The 25489-nt window shown below is 49.3% G+C and overlaps 2 protein-coding genes across 2 annotated transcripts; one reads left to right on the top strand and one right to left on the bottom strand.

Annotated features, from left to right (window-relative positions):
• Positions 1-980: 980 nt before the first annotated feature.
• IK (IK cytokine) lies at positions 981-21383 on the bottom strand. The gene is made up of 20 exons (XM_059733387.1): positions 21276-21383; positions 20509-20575; positions 19858-19950; positions 19481-19540; positions 18276-18443; positions 18076-18190; positions 16210-16280; positions 16061-16107; positions 11155-11318; positions 10903-11011; positions 10396-10435; positions 9648-9879; positions 8744-8762; positions 6938-7018; positions 6418-6496; positions 5559-5616; positions 4756-4844; positions 4426-4534; positions 2492-2526; positions 981-1318 (listed from the first exon to the last, which is right to left on the bottom strand). Exons 1-20 carry the CDS (start codon positions 21289-21291, stop codon positions 1291-1293), a joined length of 1680 nt encoding a protein of 559 aa, XP_059589370.1. The 5' UTR covers positions 21292-21383; the 3' UTR covers positions 981-1290.
• Positions 21384-21486: 103 nt separating this feature from the next.
• Positions 21487-25432, top strand: NDUFA2 (NADH:ubiquinone oxidoreductase subunit A2). The gene is made up of 3 exons (XM_006264459.4): positions 21487-21633; positions 23674-23780; positions 25193-25432. Exons 1-3 carry the CDS (start codon positions 21524-21526, stop codon positions 25282-25284), a joined length of 309 nt encoding a protein of 102 aa, XP_006264521.1. The 5' UTR covers positions 21487-21523; the 3' UTR covers positions 25285-25432.
• The last annotated feature ends 57 nt before the right edge of the window (positions 25433-25489 follow it).

Raw genomic sequence — 25489 nt, forward strand, 5'->3', positions numbered from 1 at the left:
GGTTGTAGCCCGGGCGCGAGCGCCGTGACCTCCGGGGGGACAGCAGCACGTCCCCCGCAGCGCAGCCCGACCCCCCCCCGCGGGACGCAGTGGCTCCGGGGGCGGCTGTCGGGCCCCGGTTCTTCTCAGCCCACGTGGGTCACCGTCCGGCCGCCTGAGCCAGCCACTGCTGCACCAGGGCGACTCCCCTCCCCGACCGACCCGGGCTCCCGGCCGGCCCCGACTCCCAGCCGCGGGGCAGACGAGTTAGACACCCTTGGCCCAGGAGGCCTAGATGCTCTGCTGCTCCCAGGCCACACACTGTTTTCCCCGTCTGGATTTTGAATGCAAGAAGCCAGAGTTCAACCTAGGATAGATTCTTTACCCCGGAAGTTTTGCACAGCAGAAACCAAAACCTGCTCCTGCCCCAGAGAAAGGGAAAGGCTTTCCCTGTCTGGTGGGAAGCAAATAACTTTATTGTTCTCTCAGAAAAAAACAGGGTGCATAAATTCATTTCCAGTCCAACAAGAGACCCAAGTTTCTTTTAGGAAAACACCAAGTCTGAGCTCCATAGTGACCTTGCTCTTCTGATGCATGTCTCAAGTCTACACCCTCTGTCTGTTGGTCTGTTAAACAGGGTGACTGCTCTATATCCCCCTCTGAGGTCCAGAACAAATTTGCTTTAGTACAACTGCTTTTCCTGCAAGGAGTCAGAAGAAAGCCAGCTTTTTTCTAGCAGTCAGACTAAGGCTCAGTGCACTAGTGTTCAAGTCCTAGTTCTGCCCTGATTTCCATGATGCTGTGGTAAGGCAGTGAAAACACTAATTTTTGCTTTGTGCTCTCTAGACCTCAGTTCTCCTAGTATTGCTCTTGAAATCCAGTCTTCTGTCCTCTAAACCCAATCTGCCCCTGTTTTAGATGAAGAACAAAAAAAATTCCCCCGCTTCAGCCTAACCACCCCTTATCCCAAGCCAAAACACAAGGAACGCTGTACACACAAGGATTTAGTGCAATTTTATTGCAGTTACATCAATTATAAATCACAGCAAAGATGTGGGAGGAAGAAACACAGCCAGGGCAAACTGCCTGCACCAATCCCATGGTCTACTGGCCCCAGAAAGGTCTCCCTGCCCCCTACACATACACATTTACCCTGTTCCTTGCTGAGTGCTGAGAGGAAAGCAGCTCTAGTCCAGAGCCTTCAAGAAGAATCTGAAGGGAAGAACTTGAATAAAAACAGGAAATAAAAAGTGTCCACTGAATCAAGGTTCCAGAGATTGGAGGACAAGACAGAGAAACTCAACTGGGACTTCAATACTTTGGTCTCTTCACCTCAACCCTGAAACAAAAGACAGACATAAGGCCAATGATAGTAACATCCTGTCAGCAAGGATGAGAGATTTTTTAGTGCTCCAGACCCATTTCCCCTCAACCCATTTCCTGTTGAGGAATGATCATCATCCTGGAGGCACCCACTGTTTTCCAGGTGCACACATAGCCTGTCTTCCAAAGCAGGGCAGACGCACAAAAGAAGCTGCACTTAGCTCTCAAAGCCAAATACAACCTAATGGACTGGAAGTCACAGTGTGCACAGGGAGCAGTAGTATACTATATGGCACTCTGCCTGCCATAAGCCAACATCAAAACCATGCTCCCAAGCAGGTATTCAGTTGAAGTCTGGGACAGACAGCCTGGGCTAAAGCCTGATCACAGCTACTCCTTGGAGCTCACTCGGGGGCTGGGTATGGAGGGTGAAGCAATTTCCTAACCAAAGCAGCAAGTAAGTAATAATAAGCAGGAAAGCAGTTTTGTGGTCTCTGAAAGAGCCCTTCATGTCCTATTGCCTGAGCCAATCTAGCAAGGCCCTGGGTACTGAAATGACATAGAAAAGCCAAGGATAAACTCCTCTGAAATTTAAAATCCAGCTAGCTTAAAGCAAGTGGGGGTCCTAGGCCCACTCAGTGCAACTAAGTGAAGGGTATTTAAGAAGATTTCAAGTTAGGTGGTGGTGGCGACATTACAGTGTTCAGGACAGCCACACTATTTCAAGCCTGGGTCCGGTGGCTCATGTAGACCAACTTCTAGAAGACACATATCTAACACAACACAACACCCCCCCCCTCCACCCCCATCAAGATGGGCAGACTTCTCCTGTGGGCAAGATGGGCTGAAAAAGTTCTGAAGCCTGGAAATGTTCTGTTCAGTGGGAAGTTTGATAGTTATCAGCTAGAACATGCTTCTTGAGTACACAGAGCTTAAAAGTTAGACAGAGGGATGTGGGGCACTGAAATAAAAGAACTGGCTCCATTGCCAGCAGACTTAGAGGCAAAGCCTACAAAGTCCTAGAGTTTCTTCTGTTCCCAAACATGTACCCACTGTGGCAGGACTGATGGGGTTACGAAAGGAAAGCTTATCCTGGCACTGCCTGTCCCGAGGTAAAGGCAGTTCTGTCCCAGTGCAGGCATTTTTCAGGAAAGCAGCGAATTAGCATTAAAGAAGAAAGTCTACTAACCCATCAGCTTCCATCTTCTTCCTCTTCTCAATGATCTGCAGAGAAAGCACAGTTAACATATTACTAAGAGTGCCACTGGCAGCCCTAAGGCACTTTCATCATCCTCAGACCGAGGGGGAAGCTCCAAGGCTTGGTGATTCTTAAGCACCTGGAACTCTTGCAGCTGTAATACAAAGAAAACTGTGCAACCACATTAATTTGTATTTTTCCTAGATGCTGCTGGAGGAAGGGAGCTTTCCCACAGCTCTCACAGACTGGGGAAGGCACCCCATTCCCCCTCTTCAGCTTTGCTCATGGCAACAATTGTCCTGGCCAGAAAGTCTCTCTCATTTTTTACCCATTTTTACCTGTTTTTGTCTTAGTCTCATAGAGCTTTGGGTCAGAAGGGACCTAAACAGATCATCAGGTCCGACCCCCTGCCCTGGGCAAGAATGAGTGCAGGGTCATAACACCCCAGCCAAATATCTGTCCAGCCTCCTCTTGAAGACCCCCAAGTAGGAGAGCACCACCTCCCTTGGGAGTCCATTTCAGAGCCTGGCAGCCCTAACTGTAAAGTAATGCCTCCTGATGTCCAGCCTGAACCTTCTCTCTAACAATTCGTGGCCATTATTCCTAGTAACCCTCGATGGTGCCCAGGGGAAAGAGCCTCCCACAGTTCCCACTAGTCCCCCCTGGTGAGTTTGTAAATGGCCACCAGATCCTCTCTCAGCCTTCTCGTGTGGAGGCTGAATAGACGCAGGCCCTTCAGCCTCTCTTCATAGGGCCTGACCCGCTGCCCCTTAATCATGCAAGTGGCCCTCCTCTGGACCCTCTCAATGCTAGCCACACCCCTCTTGAAGTGCAGCACCCAGAACTGGACGCAATACTCCAACTGTGGCCTGACCAATGCTGCAGAGGGGAAGGATCACCTTCATGGACCTATTTGTGATGCATCTGTAGATGCATGACAAGGTGCGGCTAGCCTTACTGACTGCTTTCTCACATTGGTGGCTCATGTTCATCCTGGAGTCAACAAGGAATCCAAGGTCCCTTTCTGCCACTGTGTTGACAAGAAGGGTGTTCCCCAGCCTATAGGGGTGTTGCTGGTTCCTTCTCCCCAAATGCAGTACCCTGCACTTGTCTGTGTTGAGTGTCTCATTTCCTCTAGTTTTGTCTTGGAACAGCTGATCTCCTAGCCATTTACAGCCAACACATTCTTATAAAGGTAGTCCCCCCATCTACACCCAGGGCCCCCAGCTAGGAGCCAGACCCTTCCCCAGCTATGCAGAGCACTAATCCTTGTTGGTCTCCTTAGATTCTATTTCTATGGGGAAGAGTTATATGAACTGCTGGCTCTGGTGACAAGCCTCACTGGTCACTTACGAAGAGACCCTTGCTCAGGGCCTGCTTCAAATGAAGGACTTTCTTAGCGTTAGAATGATGTTATTCTTTAAAGAACACCCCACATCTGAAAGTTTATCTAAGTCTATCCTACCATGTAACTGGTCCAATAAAAGATATCACCCAAAAAATCTTTGCCAAGACCCTTCCTCATTTTCTATTCAGGAATCTTTCCTGCAACACAAGGCACAGGCAGCTCACAGTCCCTAACCTTTTAGATGCAAGCTGATCTTGAAAGTGTAAGGCTTTGGGATGGCTGATGAGGCTCTGTGATGGGCAGGAGGGAGTTAGCAAGACTAGCAGAGTCAAGCCATCAGTCCTGAACACACAAACACCCGTCATACCTTTCTGTGCCAAAAGCACCAAGCCATGAGGGAAGAAGCCAGCCTGGAGAGACTGCTGAAGGCAACTGGATGGCAAGTGCTGGTGGACTCGCAGAATGAGTCTGTTACACACTAGAGAAGGCAGCCTTTTCCAGTACTCTAGAAACTTCACTTGGCCTTAGAATCCCTTTTGGGAACTGATTGTTAATAGTCTTTGCTCAAGCTACTCACTGCACTGATCTTCTTCCATTGCCGGTCCAGCTCAGCTTTGTCATTTGTCTCCTTGAAACGCCGTGTTTTACGACCCTCGGACATCTTAATTCCATACTGGAAAGCAGCTCTGGAAGGAACAAACAAATAAAGAGCTCAGGTAATAAGGACAAAGACAGGCCCCTCAGTTTAATGAGATGGGTGGGATGGCAGCAGGCCCCTAGACCTCAAGACCAATCTGGGCCCCTGAAAGAGGTACTGTTCTGGCTAAGCAGGAGATGGCAGGACAGGTTCCACCTGCTCTGCTCCCTCCAAGAGAATCCCCAACTTCTGGGTAAACTCTAAACTTACTTGGGCAGGGCCTCCTTGTTGTTCATGTACTCGCTGTACTCCTCCTGTGTGTCAAAGTCCCAGCGGCCCAGGGGCCCCTTCTTGTTTCCCTGCAGTAAGACAGAATCATTGCTACTCCTCTGAAGGCACCAAATGCTACTCCCCACCCAGACTGCAAGACCAGGAAGAGATGAACATGCCCACAATCTATATTCCAAATCAATGCAGCCTGGAGTAGGTAGCAATCTGAATGCTCACACCCAACTTGACCACAAAGTTCCAGGAACCCTTGGCCACCAACTCTAAGAGGATTTTAACTCCAGCTAGAAGACACATCACTGAACAATGCTCAGAACAATAGAGAGCAGGGATAAGACATCAGTAAGTGTACCCATGGGGTTTTGCTTCAGCCTTCACACAAAGGCAAATCTTTCAATAGGTTCTCTTGTTGAATGATCAAGATTATCTAATTTCTCTTGGCTCACTAGTTGAACTCCTCTAACCAATTTAGTTTGGAGCAGTAAATCTGAAGGCAGAAAACAAGGCTTCAGGCTTGGTCAGAGAACACAGAATGATGGATCAAGAAGTCAATAAAGCCAAATTCAATTAGAATCCTTCTCCTAGCCTACTTATTTGAGCACGTAACTTTCACTAGCACCACAGAAAGATCAAAAGAGGTCTAATATTTATCTAGCCAACAACAAAAAAAATAAAAATCAGACAGTTATATCTGTGTCTGCTATGTCCAAGCCCACTGTGTATGGGATCTTGCCTTCCAGCTAGACTCCTCTGGGCTTTTTAGCTAGGTCATAGTCTGGAAATACCTGATCCATTTTGCTGTAGTCCACTTCTTCATCACTGTCCACAGCCATATCATCCATTCTGAAAAGGAAAGGGAGGGGATGATTTGAATGGGGCATGTAACACATACCAGTGCCCTGGAAATCCAGCTCCAGGGTTTAAACTATGTTCTATTATGGAGAATAATCTAGTGCGGCTTTGAACAAACTGTCCCTAGATAATTCCAGACAAAATGTGCTCAGCTTACTGGCTAAAAGCTGTTTTTTTTTAACTGCAAGCCACACAAATAGAAGCAAGCTTCGCTTTCTGATGGCTTGCTAGATCTCAGGCATCACTGGCAGTAGAGAGACTGTAAGGCCAAATGCCCTCAGTTATACCTGAAAAATCGCACTAAAGGTCAACTTGTAAACAGAATATGAATCTAGCCAACACCTGGTGCTAGTTAACCAAGTCATAATAATGCATAAGTAGGAATAGCTTCCGTCTCCTTCCCATGCTCTTAGCTGCAGGCTCTGACAGGTCAACATGAGTAGAAGCTGCTTTGAGTCACTTAACAGCTGTGGCAGTGATTAGTGCAACCAGCTAAGAAGGGACATATTGGCCACAAGTGCACTTCATACTGCAAAGGGATCCATCAGCTTTTGACTTTAACACTAGCTCTTCAATGACATCAGCCCCCACACTTTAACCACTGCCACACCCCAGGCCAAGTGACATCTGTCATGCTGCATTCCCACATAGCCAAAGGCCACAGAGGCAGGACAAGTGAGTGTACCTGTGCTTCTCAGCTCTAAGTCACACCAGTTTCCAGAGAAACAGCAACACAACAGCACCCCCCAGGTCCCACCCTGCAGCCCCCACCTTCAGTGGGCAGACTCTTACGTAGCAGGGTAGCACTCGGCATAGCTGTTCGACATCCCAAAGAAGTCACCTAGCTGCTTCTTGTCTTCAGGCTTTTTTAATGTGCCTCATGTTAAGGAAATTCAGTGAGGAGAGACTGTCTAGTAGGAAGAGGAAGAAGCCAAATGAACAGGCTGTACTCCCAGAGCCAATCTGGCAAGTGCACAGGGCACACACATACCAGGAAGACAGTGGCAGGAGGCTGAGAAGGTCAGTAGGACTCCTTTCCCAGCAGGGAGAGGGCAGTGATGGTACACAGTTTGCTTAATGTGCCACAAAGAGGCACGGCTCAAATGGGCATTTCTTGCCCAGCCCTCTCTATACAAGTTGTGCATATGCACAAGTGAGAAACTTTTGTGGGACAAGGCACATGGCAGACTGGGGAGGTGCCTTCCTGCAGGAAAGGAGAGATGCCCAGACAGTTAAACCCATACAGCAAGATGCAGTGAGAAAACCCCAGAGTCCTGATAATGGTCTAGATGGTGTGCCAGTGTAAAAAGATATGATTCTGTTCCTTCCCAGCCAGCTGCTCCAGCAAACTTCTCATTGATAGATTTAATCAGCTCCTTGGCTGAGCCTGGCCCTGATAAGAAACAAAAGCAGTTAGGCTCCAGTCTCGCAAGGGGGGAAAGGGGCAGGTCTAGCTTCTCATCTGCTGCAGGCACAGGGCTGGTAGGAGACTAGAACAATTCACAACCTGTTCTCATAGCCACAGCAATCAATCAAAACAAGTCTTTCAGCTGGGCATATGGAGAAACAAATATCCCACTCTGCCAGCTGATGGAAAAAAGGTGGTCCTAGGAAAACACCCAATAGGAGGAGGATGGACAGGGGCTGGGGCTAATGGAACCCACAACAAAGCAAATAAAGTCAATTTCTAAAGAAAGATGTAGTACAGGCAAGGCCTAATCAGCCCCTGACCTTCCTGCTGGCTAATTCCAATGGGATGGGGAACCCTGTTCAAGCAGGAGCCAGCTCAGACCCACTAAGTAGTTCTGCACAGGCCAAACTTCTCCAAGATGGAAATTATTGCTATCACCAACAACCTGAACTGTATATACACGTCACAGAGGTGAAGAGCTCTTCACCCCATTCCCAATACCCTGGGGCAGCCAACTTCCCTACTATTAAAAAAAGTTATTCCCTAAAGTGCCCAGGAGCTATGCTCCTCACAGAACCAGCATGTTTAGAACAGGGGGTGGGCAATTATTTCAGTTGGAGCTCCACTTAATGAGTTTTGGTGAGTTGCCAAGGGCCACACACACAATTTTTCAGAAGATATCATTTTAAAGAAATATAAATAAGAAACAAATCATAAACTTAAAGAAAAACACAACCAAACATCTACTGTATTTTATTTCAAAAAATAATTTGTCTTGATTTATGGTTTTTTTTAGTGTATATAGAGACAATTGCATAATAGCTCAAAATCAAGTGTCTTACTCTTGTATATTGCAGGGGGGGGGCATGTGCGTGAAGTATGTGCGGGGAAATAGGCACGTGGGGTGGAAGATGTGTGTGGTGGGGGAAAGGAGAGTGGTGGGGAGGGGGAGGGCTGCCTGCATACTAGGTCTGGGAGTAGCGGGAAATATGGGGAGGGAGGGCAGGCAGAGGGCATGTGCAGCAAAGCTTGCCCAGGCAGTTTAGTGCAGGTGCATTCTACCCTCCCTGCTCCCCAATCCGGCCTGCTGCTGTCCCTGCAGTGCTCCACATGGGGCTGAGCCCCACCCATTCCTTCCCAGGGCAGCCAGCACTGTGCTACTGCCTGCACCTACCTCCAGTCTTGGTCAATGTGGACAGCTTCCCTATGGGGCTGCTCCCACGCGGCTGCTGCTGCCTAGCTGTTCGGCTCTCCCCGCCGCCGCCTCCTCCTGCTCTGCTCTGGGCAGGGAGGAAGCTGCAGCCAGGCAGCTCATTCCCCAGTACACGGGGCTCCAGCTGCAGCTTTCCCCCGACTCCTCCCCCGCCCCCTCCTCGCCCAGAGCTGCACAGCAGGGGCAGAAGGAGAAGCTGCAGGAGAGGGGAGGGGGGGACTGAACTGCACTGGGAGCAGCCTGGCTGAGCCGTAGCATGGTTCTGGCTGCTCCAGGTGGGAGCAGGTAGGGCTCAGCTCCATGTGGAGCACCGTGGGCCGTATCCAATCAGTTGGTGGGTGCCTGCCTGTGGGCTGGATCCAATCAACTGGATGGCCAAATCCAGCCCATGGCCCATATTTTGCCCACCCCTGGTTTAGAAAGTCCCAGCTGTGTACTGGAGTTCAGTTTTGCCCACTTCATGCCATGCCCACATGTACATCAAACTAACTCACCTTTATCAATATCCAAGGGCTGGAAAAGAAAGGAGAGAAAAGCATTATCCTGATGGGCTAGAAAACAAATGAAAGAACATTGCTCATGACCTCAGGATCTGAAGGGTTAATCTCATAGTAAGCTGGACTCCAAATTATCACTGAACTCACAGGTACGTAAGGGATTCAGGAATACAACTTAAGTCAGTGAAAGCCTAAAAACTCTCTTCAGCTCTGGTTTACCAAGGCAACTGCTGCAGGAGGGGGAAGATGTCCAGCTAACCCACCAACTGGTTGAGCAGTGATACTCTACCCAAGTCAGAAACGAACATGTGAGCATTTGCGGATGGGTCATGGAAAAAAGCACTGCTGTATCTGTAGATTTCAACTTAACTTTCCTATCAACAAATGCTCCAATCATTCTGCTCACTATCACAACAGCAAGCAACAGAGCCACATTCTGTCCCCAGAGAGCAGACGGCCTAAGTACATATGCTTTAACAGTTCAAAGCCAAAGGATCTGATTCTGAACTCATCCATGGGGGCCAATTTTTGCAAAGTCTATTTGGATTTACACAATTACTTTATAGGCCTGTTTCAAACCTGAACTTTGACAACGACTCAAGCAAGGCTTATGAGTAGCCTGCAGTTAAAGCAATCCCACCCGTGAAGTCTGTCATAACATGAATCCTGGCCAAGACACTGGATCTGCCCTGATTTGACGGCAGAAGATACCACGATACCTTAGGGCTATGACAATCCCCATGGAGTGTGTATATTAACAAATGAGCATGGGGAGCTGATAAAAGGTGTCACTATCCCAAGCTTCCTCCAGGCCACAGGACCACTATGGCACAGAGAATGCTCTCTAGTTATGAAATACTCTATGCTTCATAATTAACCTCAGTTCCATGGATGGACTCACCTCATCATCAGCTTTGGGTTTCTCAAAATAGCTGTGTCTCTTCTTTTCTTCTTCCCTTTCCCGGTCACGGTCCCTGTCACGATCACGGTCACGATCCCTCTCTCTCTCACGCTCCCTCTCACGATCTCGCTCCCTCTCACGATCTCGCTCCCTTTCCCGGTACCTTTCCCGCTCCTTTTCCCGGGGCACCTTTGCTGTGGCTGGCACATAATCACCAATGTCTTCAAAGATGCTAAGAACAAAATGGATTCTGAAGTTACCAGTAACATAAGAGCAGAGGCCAAAAGATCACCCATTTTAACACAGAGGCATACTCAGAAGCAAACACAAGCTCAGAGAAGGCTACAGCCCCTGAAAGGAGATCAACAAAACAGTCCCAAGTTGGCTGAAGCCATGCTCACGTGAAAACAAAAGCCTGCTCCTCTGCAGCTCCTGCATTCTGTATGCCCCAGGACAGTACAAATGCTCCAGCAATTTCATGGCTCACCTAAAAATATCTTTTCACCCTGGCCTGACCTCATCATCTCTCCAAGTCCTAATATCAAAAAGATAAGCCCGAGCATCTGCAAGGTGCCTCTTACCAGCCCCCTTCCCCAGTTCCTGAGACAAACCCACCAACTTCCCAGAAAAGAATCAAGCAGCTTCCTGGAGAGCTTGTCCCAAGTGTGAGCAGCCTAAGGGAAATCCTAGAGGAGAAACCTCACTCCAGATTCCCTAATGGGGATAGAGTGGGACAGGGGTTACTTACTTCATATCAGCTTCTGGGGGTTTTTTCTCATCTAGCTTTCCTGCAAGCCAAAGAAAGCAGTCAAAGGCAGCCCATCTCCATTCCTCTACTTCCCCTACCTTGTCTAATAAAGCTTTGTACAGCAGAGCAGCTCACAAAGCCACTACACAGCAGCTTGAGTGCAGGTCTGCAAGAGGCTCACAGAACACATATACATACCTTTGTGAAAGCAATCTGCCTTTAGACAGATACCTCCCCCTGTGCCCACTCACATAACTGACTACTTAACCAGCTCCCCCTCAGCCTGAAAGGAGAAACTGGAAGAAGCCCAGTTCAAGTCCAATCTACAGAGCAACTGGACAAGCTGGTGACTCCCCATTCTCATCTTTAGGAAACTTGAATTTTGGACCAGCCCCCTCAAACATTCACCACCCTGAAAGGCCACAGTTATCTAAGCCTGCCACCTTTTCACTCCTTTGGAATGTGCTTAGAGTTTAAGGCCCATTCTGCATTTATCACAGCTCCTACCTTTGTCCTTCTTCTTCAGCTTCTTGTTGCGCGTACCCTGCCTCAGATAGGAAAGAATCTGAGTCAGTTTGCTGATGACAATGTCATTTGTGGTCAGCGTGGTCTGTGCCTGAAAGAAAATGCCAATGAAAGGAGTGACTTCCTGGCCAAGGAGCCCCTCTATGAGGTGCTGCTCTGAACAATTCTGCTGACTGAGAAGTAGTGCTTTCAGACAGTGCAGTAAGGGGACTAGAAGAAACCCTAAGCGATTACCTCCATGGTGGGGCAGTCAGCTTTGCTTCGGATCAACGTGGTTGGAATATCTGTGTCTGCATATTCATCATCCAGATCCACAACATAAGCCATTCTCCCTGGCAGGAACAGCTCATTCCGCTCGTATGATTTATTCTTGAACAGTATACGGTAGATATTCCGACCTGGGGAAGGGACAGAAACATAAGATGAAGATACTTCTGAGAGAAGAAACATCCACCCAAGAAACCCAGAAACAATTTCTGCTGATCAGCAAGGATCTGGGTTTTCCATTTCCCACAGAAAAAACATGGATATTCCCCTTTAAAGCTGGAAACCATGGGTTTCCCCTTCCAGGCTAGCAGAGTTCCAGCCTTCAATGAGCTGCTTGGGGCAGACACGAGCATGATCAGAAGCAAGAGGCACCATGTGCCTATGCATGTGTACACACACACTCACACATGCAAGTGTGCACACAGCTGGCAATACAGCCAGGCAGGGTAGTGGGAGCAACTCTGCCAGCTGGATACAGATAAGTCTATGGGGGGGAGGTTGGAGGGCCAAGGCTTGGGGACCGTCTGGGCACACCCATTAGCAACATGTTGCGGGGTGCATGAGGAGGGTACGTGCCCCAAGATTTCTGCACCAACAGTGGGTCGCAAGGCTGCAACCTGGCTGAACTGGCACCAGGCAGAAGCTGCCTCCGCAGCCCAGCAGGCGGAACCTAGTGCAGGAAGGCAGAACAGGGCAGGGAGACTTGGTCTAGCTGCTGCCACTGGGAACCCCACGCCAGCCACAACATCATGGCCAAAGTAAGGCACCCTTTCCCCACCCAGCATCAGTGGGGACAGCAGCATGGAGCTGTATCTCCCCACTGCGGCAGCAGGCAGGGGATGCCTCACCTTGGTGACCATGGTGGTGCAGCTGGTGCAGGGCTCCTGGCAGTGGGAGCACCAAGTCTCCCTGTCCTGCTCCACCATCCTGCACTGGTTCCCACCTGGTGCTAGTCCAGCCAGAGTGCTGCCCTGTGCCCTGTTGTTGGCACAGAAGTCTGGAGTGGGCAGGTATTTGCTCCCCCTTGCAACACCTGTGACCACACACCCCTGCCCCACACACCCACCTAGTGCGGAGTGAGAGCTGCTGCTGGGAAGGTGCGAATAGGGGGCAGGCAGGGGCCAAGGGTCAGGAGTGAGAGGCAACTGGCAGGGCTAGGGGTGCTGTGGCTTGGAAGCAAGGGGCAATGACATGTCAGGGCTGCTCAGCACCATAAAACAGCAAGGGTACAGCTGCAGCTGGACTCGCATTCTGTTAAGTGAAGGGGGCCAGGGGAGCTCTGATTTTCCAAGATAAAAAAACCCAACCAAAATCAAACACCAAAATATGTAGGTACTTAGAATTTATTATTATGATGATTGAGGCACTGGTAGGCTTTCAATTGATTTAAAACTGTAAATATATCAATAAAACATTGTGTTCACCTGATACAGGAAGAGACAGGGGTATATATAAATAAAGAGGCGTTTCATTTTTAAATCACAGAAAAACGTGTAATTGGGTAGATTTTTTTTTAAATCAGAGATTTTTAATTTTTTTTTTTAAATCAGAGAAAACCAGGTTTCCTGCTGACCAGAGACTCCAGACTTGCTCCCTGTGATGCTCAGGCTACAGAAGCAGCAAGGGTCTCTAAGGGTGTTTATACATGTGCTCTGGGAGGCACGAGGGGGCACTTTAATTAGCGGACCTCTGAGAGCCATGCTAATTAAAAGTGCCCAGAGCATCACATGTATCAGCATCCCCACGCTGAAAAATAGCGTTGGCGTGCTTTGAACAAAAATCTGTCAAACGAGCTTTAATTTAAAGTGCCCCATCACCATTTTTCAACACAGGGACAGGTGGGTGTCTACTACAGACCACCCAAACAGGGGGAAGAGCTAGACCAGGACTTCTCCAGCCATCTAAAGGAGACGGTTAGCTCAAGGGATGTTATTGTCATGGGTGACCTAAACTACCCAGACATTTGCTGGGAAGAGCAGACAGCCGGGTCTGACTGCTCATGTAGGTTCCTGGCTATATTACAGGACCTTCACCTTAACCAGGAAGTGCACAGCCCCACTAGGGGTAATGCCTTGCTGGACCTGGTCCTGGCCACGGGGGATGAACTGGTGAGGGGACTGCAGGTCCTTGACCACCTGGGCAATAGCGATCACCACCTAATGGATTTCATTATCCAACGCAGGGCGTCTAGGGCTCACACCAAGGCTAAAGCCCTTGACTTCAAAAGGGCCAACTTCAATGAGCTTAGGAGACTAGTGGGGGAGGCCCAGAAGGTAAGGGCCCAGAAGGTAGAGGAGATGGGAGTCCATGAGGGATAGTTGTACCTTAAGGGGGCGATCCTCCAGGCTCAAAGGATAACAGTCCCTGAGAGAAGCAAGGGGGGTAAGAGTGCTCAGAAACCCCCTTGGCTCAGCAAGGGCATACAGGAATGCCTGAGGACTAAAAGGGGGGCGTACAACCAGTGGAAGGGAGGAGCTATCACCAAGGAGGAGTACTCCTCCTTGGCCTGGGAGTGTAGGAGGGCTGTTAGGAAGGCCAAGGTAGAGATGGAACTCAAGCTAGCATCCAGGATTAAGGACAACAAAAAGTCCTTTTTCAAGTACATTGGGAGCAAGAGGGCACCAGGCAATGTAGGGCCCCTGCAAGACACAAACGGTAATCTGGTGGCCATGCCAGACAAGAAAGCTGATATTTTTAACAGTTTCTTTGCCTCTGTTTTCCTGAACAGGGACCAGGATATCCCACCTACCAGAGGTAGGGACAATCTTGGGGATAGCTCTATCAAGCCTTCAGTCAGCGTGGATGTAGTTAGAGATCTTCTGGAAGGGCTAGACATTTTTAAATCTGCAGGTCCAGACGCCCTCCACCCAAGGGTGTTGAGAGAGCTGGCAGAGGTCATCGCGGAGCCCTTGGCCCGGCTGGATGAGCATTCGTGGTCATCTGGCCAGGTGCCGGGGGATTGGAAACTGGCTAACATGGTCCCTATTTTCAAGAAGGGGAGGAAGGAGGACCCAAGTAACTATAGGCCTGTAAGCCTCACCTCGGTGCTCGGGAAGATCTTGGAGAGAATCATCAAGGAGCACATCTGTGGGGGGCCTACAGGGGAGATCATGCTCAGGGGCAATCAGCATGGGTTCATCAAAGGCAGGTCCTGCCAGACCAACCTGATTGCCTTTTATGACCAAGTAACTAAATCCTTGGATGATGGTGTTGCTGTGGACATAGTCTTTCTAGACTTTAAGAAGGCCCTTGACACTGTCTCTCACCCCATGCTCATCAATAAATTAAGCGACTGCGGCATTGATGCCTGCACAGTTGGATGGGTAAAAAATTGGCTGATGGGGAGCACCCAGAGAGTACTGGTGGACGGGTTGTACTCAACCTGGCAAGATGTGAGCAGTGGGGTACCCCAGGGCTCGGTCCTCGGGCCCGCACTGTTTAACATCTTCATTAGCGACTTGGACAAGGGGGTGGAAAGCATGCTGTCCAAGTTTGCTGATGACACTAAGATGTGGGGCGAGGTGGACACACTTGAAGGGAGAGAGAGGCTGCAAATAGATTTAGACAGATTACAGAAGTGGGCAGATGAGAATAGGATGGGATTCAACGTAGACAAATGCAGGGTGCTGCACCTTGGGAGAAGGAATCCACAGCATACATACAGGCTGGGGAGTTCCCTTCTTGAAAGCACAGAGTGCTCATTGAAGTTGAATGACTCCAAGATGAACATGAGCTGCCAATGCCAGACCACAGCCAGCAAGGCCAGCCATACCTTGTCATGCATCCAAAGGTGCATCTCAAGCCGGTCCAGAGGAGTGATACTCCCCCTCTATGCGTCTTTGGTCAGGCCGCAGTTGGAGTACTGCATCCAGTACTGGGCGCTGCACTTCAAAAGGGATGTGGCCAGCCTGGAGAGGGTTCAGAGGGCCACCCGCTTGGTGAGAGGGCAGCAGGACAGGCCCTACGAGGAGAGACTGAAGGACTTGAACCTGTGTTCAGCCTCAGGAAGAGGAGGCTGAGGGGGGACCTGGTGGCTGCCTACAAGCTCATCAGGGGGGATCAACAGCAAACAGGCAGAGCCTTTTCTCCCCAGCACCACCTGGGGTGACAAGGAACAATGGTAATAAGCTGATGGAGAATAGGTTTAGGTTAGAGATCAGAAGGCAATATTTTACAGTTAGGGTGGCCAAAATCTGGAACCAACTTCCCAGGGAAGTGGTCCTCGCCCCTACCTTGGGCAAATTCAAGAGGAGGTTGGATGATCACCTGTCTGGGGTCTTGTGAACCCAGCATTCATTCCTGCCAGTGGCAGGGGGTCAGGCTAGATGATCTGTTCAGGTCCCTCCTGACCCTAGCTACTATGAAACTATGACACTGATACACGTGACACCGGGAGGCTGCTGGAGTGCAGTCATTTTCATGCTACAGCAGACTCAATTAATCAAGTCTGCTCAGACGTGCTGGAATTACAACGCGTTGGAACAGGCTCCCTGGATGTGTATAGGAGCTCTTTGTTCACTCCTCCTCCAGCTTCTCTTTTCCTGCCCCAGGAACAGGGCAGCACAGCATGGTACACAGCCTGCAGTGCCTGGGATGCACAAGGTGTGCAATACAGCAGAGGAGCACATGGCCGGGGAGCATTGGGCTTAGGATGAGGCATGCACGTGGGCTCCTTGAAGATGAGCAGCCTTGGTCCAAAGAACAAAGTCTCTCCTTTGAGGACCTCAGCTGATCTGCCAGCCTCCATAAAGCTTTCCTAAACTTCCTTTGACTAAGGGAACCTTATCCAGTTTGTCATGCCCTTGCATTCACCAAACCAAAACTCTTTTTTACATTTTCCACATGCCCAAGTGAAGCATGTCCATGTTCTTACCCAAACGAGTCTTGAATTCAATTTTAGTTTCAGGATCTTCATCTTTTCTGAAAAGAAAGAGAAAACCATTTTAAGAATAGCCACTTCTATTCTCCTCCCTTTCCCCAAGCAAAGGTCTGCTCTGCTACTCAGAGAACTGTTGCACTCACTTTGTTTCTTTCTGGGGTTTCTCCATCATCTCCTCCTCTTCCTTCTCTTTGCTGGCAATCTCAGCACGCACCTGGTTAGACAGGCAAGGGACAGAAATGGAAGTGTTATCAAAAAGCAAAAAAGCTGCAGCAGAATAAATCATAGATACAGTGAACATCTGTGAACAAGTACCAAAGAACCACCCCAGTTCTACTGCCTGCACTGGATTATCCTATCTTAAGCTGCCCCCGCACAGGGCAAGGATCCAGCCAAAGAACAAGCCAAATGAGAGAGAGTAGTATTTAACTGCATTATTTCCCCAGTGTTCTTCATCTTCATTTGCTAGATTACAGCAAGAGAATGAGAGAGAACTCATGCGTTCTAGTCCCAATTCCAACACTGATTCACAGAATGATTCACTTTATGAGGACTCTGGCAAGCCCACTGTACTTCAAATAGGAAGTAGGGGTGCACCGACCAAGATTTTTGGGGCCAATACCAATAGTTGATTTTTAAGGAGGCATATCAGCCAATACCTATCTGATTTCTGATACACATCCCAGCAGCTTAAAGAGCAGTGTCTGGCTGATAAGTCTGTTGTGGTGGAAGGGAAGGACAGGGGAAGGATGAGTGCGCGTGCGCCGGGGGGGGGAAATGATGTGGCTCTGCAGTGAGGGGGGGGTGGAAGAGGGCTGGGGCAGGAGTAGGCACTGCCCAGCCAGGGCAGAACAGACGCAGGACAGAGCTGCGGCTCATCTGGGGGGGCGCCTCCCACACTGCACGCACCCTGGGAGCGCATGGGGGGGGGAGGGAAGGGGGGCATGTGCCCCCAAATCTGCACAGGGTGGGGTGGGATGCCACTGAGGGCTTGAGTTGGGGCAGAGTACCCTGTACATGAGTGCAGCCACAGCACAGCATGTAGGCAGCTTGGAGAGCTGCATCCAGCTGGTAAGTCTGTTGTGGTGGAAGGGGAGGGGGAAGGGAAGAGGCATGGGGGAGCAGATCAAGGCCCCCACGGTGAGGGAGGGAGTGGGATTGGGGCAGGCAAAGCCCAGCTGGGGAGTAGCGGAGCGCAGGACGGAGCCACAGCTCTTCCAGAGGGTGTGGGGAGAGGGGGGTAGCTCCCAAGGCTGCACACACCCCAAGAGGGCATGGGGGGAAGGCATGTGCCCCCAGATCTGTGCAGTGCAGGGTGGAGCAGGATGTCACTGCGGGCTGGGGTCAGGGCTGCACCAGGCTCTTCCTGGTGCGTGGGAAGGGGAGAGCTGGGGCTGCACTTGGGGTGGGCGGTGGCAGTGCTGGGAAGGGGGCTATGGGAGGAGCTAGAGCAAATTTTGGGGTGGCTGCAGCCCCCCATGTAGACCCCCCATGTAGACCCCCTCCCAGCACTGCCACTGCCTGCTCCAAGTGCAGCCTGGCCCAGCCCTGGCCCTAGCCCACAGCGGCAGTCTGCCCTGCCCCACCCTGAGCAGATCTGGGGGCACACGCCTCCCCCCCCACTCCCCCGTGCCCTCCTGGGGTGCGCACAGCCATGGAAGCTGTAGCCCCTCCCCACGCCCGCTGGACAAGCCACAGCTCCATCCTGTGCTCTGCCTCATCCCAGCTGGGCTGTGCCTGCCCCACCCCTTCTCTCACCATGGGGGACCTTGATCTGCGCCCCTCCCCTTCTACCACAACAGACTTACAAGCTGGATGCAGCTCTCTAAGCTGCCAGGCTGTGCTCCTCACCACCTACATGCTGTGCTGTGGCTGCATGCATGCACAGGGCATTTATCGGCTAATTTCCAGTACAGTCAATTTTCTTTATATCATTGCAATCCAATATCGGACTGATGCATCAGTGCACCTCTAATAGAAAGCCCTATTGCTGTATTATCTGTGCTTACCTTCTGCAGCAACGCAAAATCCAGACCTTTCACCAAGTGAGTGTGCTCCATGTCACCACCCAAGAACTTGGACTCCTGGATCAACTGTCTTCTCTTCTCTGCAGCTGATTTATCCCTATGCAATAAAAAGGGAGCACATTGTGTATGACCAACTCTAGGCTACACCTTGATGGGCAATGAATGGACACAAGCTCACTTACGCTTCTGCAGTGGGTCCCACTGCCCTGTAGTTGGCAGTTGTACTAATCAGTTCAGTTTCTTCATAGTCTTTGTTAACACCATCTCTTCTCTCCTTTGCTCGATCCCTGTATTTCTCAGCCAACTCCCTCTCTCGTTCAATCTCTTGTTGACGCAGCTTTGCATAATAGCTAGGGTGGGAAAAGGGTTAGGTCGTTGAGCTATTGGGTTATACTTGCGAGATGCTGGCTAATGTTGCCAACAGCCATTCATACAGCACTGCATGTCACCCCCCATCGTTTATTCAAATCTTCAGCCAGGCTTTTAGCTTCTTGCAACTCTTTTTCCATTATTCCCCCAAGGTCACAGATCTCCAAGCTCCAATAAGCATGGAATACTGCTCTCTGCCTTTGGCCACAGCACCCCATCCTCAAACACTTGTACTGTGCTCCTCTTGTTACCCCAACACCATTCAGAAAACAAACAAACAAAAATAAACAAACAAAACATGTTTATAAAACCTTGCTCAAACTGCTGCAGTCTCCCCTAGACAAGGTCTCCCTCCACTCCTCTGCTTTTCAGGGACTGGCCTTGATTGTCCCTTTTCATATTTGCTTTGTTATAAGTGCAAAAGCTGTCTCAGCAGCTTCTGTTATCCAGGACAGCCTTCCTGCATCAGACTGCTCCATTCAGGTCATCACTTCTCAGTGGAAAACAAAGACCATCTTTCTTGCCTAACTCTCTTTGTATACTTACTCCTAATGTATTTAGGTACACAGCTAGTGTGGAAGGCGACAGATATCTAGTTAGATACTGTAGAAAAACTGTAACTGAAGAACCCACTCTACACTGCCCCATGTACACATGCCACAGTAGAGACATCTGCAGTACTTGAAGTGAAATGCTGAACAGGCAAGATATCCTATTTGCTTCCTAATTACCATCAAAGAGGGGAGCTACCTCAGGTGCTCCCTCTTTTCTAGTATCCTTCTTGGGACAATCTACGCAATCTCTGATACCATCCTACTGCACTCCTCAATTCCTATGATGGGGGTTGTGAAAGGTTACAACCACTATCAAAAATACTTCTAATACAAGTGGTCCTTTTCCTTCATTCCACAACCCACTGATATTCCAGACCAGTAAGGGTCACTTTCTGATGCACTGCTTGGGAAGTGGATAGCTGATGGGCGCAGGGGGGTCCTGAGACATTGCTTTCCCAATTTACCTTTTCTTCTTTCTTCTGCGAGCAGCTGGATCTTCATCTTCATTGTACTCCCGGGGCATCCTGGAGAGGCAAAAACATACATACACATCACAAACTGCAGAGGTGCACAAGACAGGAGCAGGAGGAACTAAAGGCAACAAGCCACACAGGGAACTCAGAGCTAGCACCAACATACCCAGAAACCAAATACATTCAGAATAGGGCCTTTAGACTTTCTGCCCAGGTGTATATCTAGTTTAACTGAACTAACAGGGAGGCAGAAACAGAATCCGAAAATCTTTAAAATGAGAACTGGAACTGAATGTATAAGTTGTCCAAGACCAATGAGCTCATATTGGGTCAAAGAGCAAAGTAAAGGGGTACACAAATCTACTTACTCATGGTGACGAGATTTGGAGGGTGGTGCAGATGTTGGCGCAGCCCGCGGGGTCATGAGAAGCTTTCGAAAGTCTTCATTGGTCAGCTTGGACCTAGAAGAAATGTAGCTTGTTGCAGTAGTGACAACATACTATTTTTTCCAACATCATAACTCTTTTTCCTTGATGAATTTTACCTTCCCTGAACCTGAAAACAGGACAATAATTAACTGAAGCATCTCAATCTGAATACTGCGTTCCCAGTAGATTATGGCACAGCTGCCTGCACTGGATTACACACGTAATCAAGTTCAAATTGGAAATACGACAAAAGTTTTTAACAGAGGACTACCAACCACTGAAAAAGAGCCTACGGATGAGGTTGGTACTCCGTTCCTTTGTTGTCCTTAGACCAAAATTGGATCCTAAACATACACTGCAATTCAGCTAACAGGTATTAGGTGTGATAATCACTGGCACTCTTTGGCCTATGCTATACAGCAAGTCAGAGTAAAGGTTCATAAAGGTCTCCCCTTTTGATCTTGAAATCTATTACCTGTTGCTAATTTTTTTTTCTGTAGCAATAAAACTCTCAAAATCCTACCTTTCCACAGGACAAATTATTCTAAACTTTCCCTCCAAAGAGAAAGACACCAAAACTCATATACTCACTGGTTGAAGGTGTGGGAGTCATCCACATCATGGCCATCTGGGGCCAGAGGGTTGGAGAACGGCTCATCTAGGAGAAAGAAACACAGAACTGAGCCTTTCAACCTGAACACCGTGCTCCCAAGCCCACTCCTACGCCTACTGGGGAAGTTTGTAAACACCAAACTAGAGAGCGATAACATAGGAATTCAGTCAACAGCAAACAGAGAATAGCAACACTTTTTGTTGGCCAAAGTAAACAAGTATGTGCTGCTCCATGTACATGTGGCAGCTAGTCCCTACACAGAACGTACAGAACTGGTACTCGTTTTACTCCAGATAGTCACTAGCCAACAGCAACCTGCACTGACCCCATGTTCTTGCAGCTTCAAGTCCATATGAAAATGCTCAGGAATAATTTGCAGTCGTTTTCAGAAAACAAGCTGCTTTTAGGGTGAACAGCGCAGCAGCAGAGCAGCAGATCAGGCGGGAGAGGGGGTCGGGCTGCTCTGTGGTGCAGCTGCCAAGGTGGGTCCCCAGGGGGAGCACGCACACACAGACAGACAGACAGACAGACAGACACACACACACGTCACGGCCCCCGGTACGCGTAGGGCAGGTTAGTGGCAAACCCAGAGCCGCCGCCGCCACTGGCCCGGAGCCCCGCGCACCCTAGGCGCAGGCCGCTGCCGGAGTCGGGGCCGCCGCGCTGCGGCTAAGCTCCCAGCCGGGGGCCCGCAGCGCCTCGGCCGCGGGGACGGGGACGTGCCCGCGCCACCGCTGACACTCACTGTCCCGCTCCGGCATCTCGGCCCGCGCGGCTGCGACAACACAACACCTGAGAGCTGGGGTCACCTCTTCCCACCATGCACCGCGCCCACCACTACCCACAATGCAGCGCTCTAGGGCATCCTGGGTAGCTGTTTTCGGATTGGCTAAGGAGGTTCCCAAAGCGCGGCTCGATTGGCTGGAGCCCCTGTGACACGGCGCGTCTTCCAGACTTGCGGGGTACGGGATTGGTTGGTGGTGTGCTGCGAAGATGGCAGCTGCAGCCGCAGCGGTTCGGGGCATCGGGGGCAGCCTGGGCCGGAGCCTCAAGGAGATTCGGATCCACCTGTGCCAGCGCTCGCCAGGCAGCCAGGGCACCAGGTGAGGGCCCCGGCCCGCCGTGACGCCCCTGGGCACGGACTCCTCCCGGAACGGCCCTTCCTTGTTCCTGCGTCGCGGCCCCGCCGTGCTCGGCGCTGCACCCCGAGGCGGAGGAGCGGCCCTGCTCCGGCCAGAGGCGCGGGGGCGGGCAGCGGGAGACCACCAGGGGCCGCGTGAAAGAGCCCCGCGGGGAAGGGGGTTGTGCTTGAGCCGCTGCTGGAAATGGTTTCTCTTGGACCCTGCTGGATGTGCTTCCTTCCTGGGGTGGTCACTGTACGCTTCCCTCACTGCCCTTCAGGGTGCCCTGGTGTCCGTTTTGCTGGCAGCTTCTCCAGCTCCTGCTTCCCCCAGCACATAGTCAAGGCTGGGCCCCTAGATATTGCTGTGTGAGGTCAGGCCAGTGTTCATTTGACTCTAATATTTATTCTCTGACAGCAGTGCATATGGGAGAGCCAGGCTGGGCAGGTGGGCTTATGCAGAAAAAGATGTAAGAACTCTAAAGTGACGAGTATGGAGAAACCTACTTATGAGGTAGTTTCTTCTGAACTCCCTTTGGGACAAGTGATAGTGAGAGCCTGGTGTGTAGTATGGTCCCAGGGACTAGACACACTCACTTGAATTCTCTTCTAGGGAGCTTATGGGGTTTCTTTCCCTGGAACTAGCTGAGAGTGAGCCAGAGTACATTTTATAATTGAAAAGCCCCCATAATACTTACTTGTGCTGCAGTTTCGTTTGATTGGATGTTACGGGAGTGACTGTTTGGACAGTGTGTGTCTTCAGCACAGCCCTTCTGAATTATAGGGTAATCTAATGTAAATAGATATCTCTCATTTGACACTAGCCTTGTTTGTCCTGATGTTTGACCTGGATCAAAACGGGTGTGGTGCAATCATTTACATGATGCCCTTTCAGGCTGTGTTGCTGCTGCTGCTGCTCTGCCAGAGAGGAATGTACAGCCTAGCTGGCTTGTCCTGGGTGGGCAAAAAAGCAGAGTAACCTTACAGGTGCATGCAGCCATGTCCTGGGGAAAAAGTGTTGGCACACTTTATCCTGCATAGTTCAGAGAGATTGGATCCTGGGGTGGGGGGAAGGCTTTTTCCTGGGACAAAAGCATAATTACTGTACAACTGCACAAATTGTCTGTCATCCTAACATCTATTCCCAGCCCTTAGATTCTGAATGTGTTGACTCTTGCTTTGCTTTGTTAGGCTTGCCATTAAAGTGGGCATCGTTTCTAGCGACACTAATTCAGCTAATGGGTTTGAGCATTAAGAATGACTGGGCTTTCTATTGTTTCATTTTTTAATGCCTAAAGCCTATAAACTTGTAAGTTTCCTATAAGCTATAACAAAATGGTATGTTAACAGAGAGTTAGCAAAAGTGATAAGGCTTGGTATGAATTAGCTGAGAGACCGGTCTATATGCTGTGGCCTGGTCTCAGTGTCCTGTAATGTTCCATGATGGTGGTCAGTGATGTATGAGACCCTCCTGGGCAGTGTGACTTGAAGCAGTGGAGTGAGATAACAGTTGTTTTGAGCCTGCTCCCTTTGACAGCTTCCCCCAGCAGGAGGAAGACTAATAAAAAATATTCCTCTGCACTTCTCTCTTGCAGCTAGACTCCCTCTGTGCATGCCAGAGGAACTTCCTGTACTGTGATAGGTGACACTTGTCTCTGCCTGAGGTGAAAGGACGATATTGATGTTATGACACTTGTCTGTCTGAACACAAAGGAGATAAGAGATCCCTTGTAACCTTTTGCATTTATTTTGCTACCCTCCAAAACCTTGCACAGCCCTGATGCTACCAGATGAGCACTTTGATATAGGTGAGAGGGAGCAGAGCTGAGGAACATATTTTCATTACTGTAACTTCTATGGGGAATAGGACAGCCTCTCCCTCTGAACGCTTCAGAGTTTGCTTTAGAAGGACTGAGTGCATGTGGAGCTTTTGAGGCCTTAAGAATTAAATATATTTTAAATCTCTCTCGCAGTAGCTATGGTTGGCAATGATATTGGGATTTAATTTGTTCTCTTTTTGCAGAGACTTCATTGAACAGCATTATGTGACTCTGAAGAAAGCAAATCCAGATTTCCCCATCCTAATCCGGGAATGCTCAGAGGTGAAGCCTAAACTCTGGGCTCGATATGGTGAGTTGGGAGCCTGCAGCACCCTATCAGTATCATGGCCCTTTTGTTTTGAAGGTTAGCCTCTTGGTTCATGTACTACCTTCAGAAAAAGCTCACACGAGCAATTGTGGCACTATACACTTGGTGTCTGTATTAAACCACAAACTCATCAAGTGGATTGCTTTTAATACAGAGAAGGGTGACAATATACATTGCACACAAGGGAATGGATTCAGGATGAGGCTGTGGGGCCTACTCAGTTTGAGAAATAAGAAAGCAAGACAGCAAATCAAAACAAGAGCCTGATTTATAAAAGGACGAGAGATTAAGGAGTTAAAGTATGTTGCAGCTGCGATAGTTTAGGAATTATGTGGTTGGATGATCACCTGTCTAGGGTCTTGTGAACCCAGCATTCGTTCCTGCCTGTGGCAGGGGGTCAGGCTAGATGATCTGTTCAGGTCCTTCCTGACCCTAGCTACTATGAAATGATGTGAAGCAAGGATTTGGCGGGGGGGGGGAAATATGTTTATTCCAACCAGGCAGTGGGTCCAGTTCAATTTAGACAAGCTTTCAAATTCAAGACATTCTTCATGAGATCGTTAAGGAGTTAAGACATTTAAATTTACCATGATGGTGATAAGTCCAAATAGTTCTGAATGCTAGCATTAGTGTGCAGTGTGCTTAAGTCTTTGATTGAAGTTAATTTTTCCCTTTGAATATTTCTGTCTGATATGGGTGTCTACTAAGCTGAGATTCCTGTAACAGATGCATGTGTCTTGTTTTGTTATGTTCTGTACTATTTTCTTTTGTTCTCTTTAGTCTTACTTTGTACTGTGTTCTGCTGGGTTTTTTCACTTTTTTTTTTTTCTTCTACTACTTATTCTTTGCTGAAAAAATCCTTAAACATCCTTAGAATTAGCATATGGAACAAATTATGGAGGCAAGTAGTGCAGCAAGAACCAAGCAGGAGAGTTACAATACAACCAGCAGGGGGCACACCAGAAAATCTTTCAGACAGCTTTTCCTCAAGCACTTCTCAGGATTTTGAGATGAATGAAATAAGACATGGCTGTTTTGCCCCTGGCAGAGCAGTGCCTCTGACAGACTAGGAGCCTTGCTCATGGAGCTAGCAAGTGAGGCTATCTTTCTGAATAGTCTCTTTCAAGGGACAAACAGTACAGAACGCAGGTAAGCAAAACAATAGGACAGAACTATGTGAACACTGAGGAGGAGGAAGACCATTTACAGCTAGGAAGTGGAGAGGCCAAAACTTGAGAAAAGGAAGGGGAAAAGCTTTATGACATGCCATATTTGTGAGACCAACTAATACACTCCAGATCTGCAATAGAGAATAAACTGTACACTGAGGCTAGGGAGGGAAAAGAATGAACTGGTTCTTCTGGATGTTGCTAATTCTCTCTTTTTCCCCCCAGAGTTTGGCAGGGAAAAGTGCGTGCCCCTGAACAACCTGAATGTGGACCAAGTTGCCCAGGCCCTGGAGAACATTGTTAAAAGCAAGGCATGAATACAAAGAATTAAGCCTGCATGTGCTGGAGCCTTTGCTCAAACGGGCTAACAAAGAACATGTTCTATCTGTCATTGTAACTTATTCACTGCATATAAAGCATATTGTAAGATGCATGCTTTTAATAGAGATGCTGTGCTGGAAGGTATCTTGTAATCTGTGCCCCTTACTAGAGGGACTAAGTCTGTGGTGATTCAGTGATGAC

Source organism: Alligator mississippiensis, chromosome 9, assembly GCF_030867095.1.
Source record: "Alligator mississippiensis isolate rAllMis1 chromosome 9, rAllMis1, whole genome shotgun sequence".
Lineage (NCBI taxonomy): Eukaryota > Metazoa > Chordata > Crocodylia > Alligatoridae > Alligator > Alligator mississippiensis.

What these genes read in the sequence shown, in the direction of transcription:
- IK (XM_059733387.1), bottom strand. An exon ending in GCCGAGTGCTACCCTGCTAC is followed by an intron (nt 5,617 to 6,417) that starts GTAAGAGTCTGC and finishes TTTCCTTTTCAG; the next exon opens with AATGGATGATATGGCTGTGG. An exon ending in AATGGAAGAAGATCAGTGCA is followed by an intron (nt 2,527 to 4,425) that starts GTGAGTAGCTTG and finishes CTTTCTCTGCAG; the next exon opens with ATCATTGAGAAGAGGAAGAA.
- NDUFA2 (XM_006264459.4), top strand. Translation starts at nt 21,524, where the DNA reads ATGGCAGCTGCAGCCGCAGCGGTTCGGGGCATCGGGGGCAGCCTGGGC. An exon ending in CCAGGCAGCCAGGGCACCAG is followed by an intron (nt 21,634 to 23,673) that starts GTGAGGGCCCCG and finishes CTCTTTTTGCAG; the next exon opens with AGACTTCATTGAACAGCATT. An exon ending in TAAACTCTGGGCTCGATATG is followed by an intron (nt 23,781 to 25,192) that starts GTGAGTTGGGAG and finishes TTTTCCCCCCAG; the next exon opens with AGTTTGGCAGGGAAAAGTGC.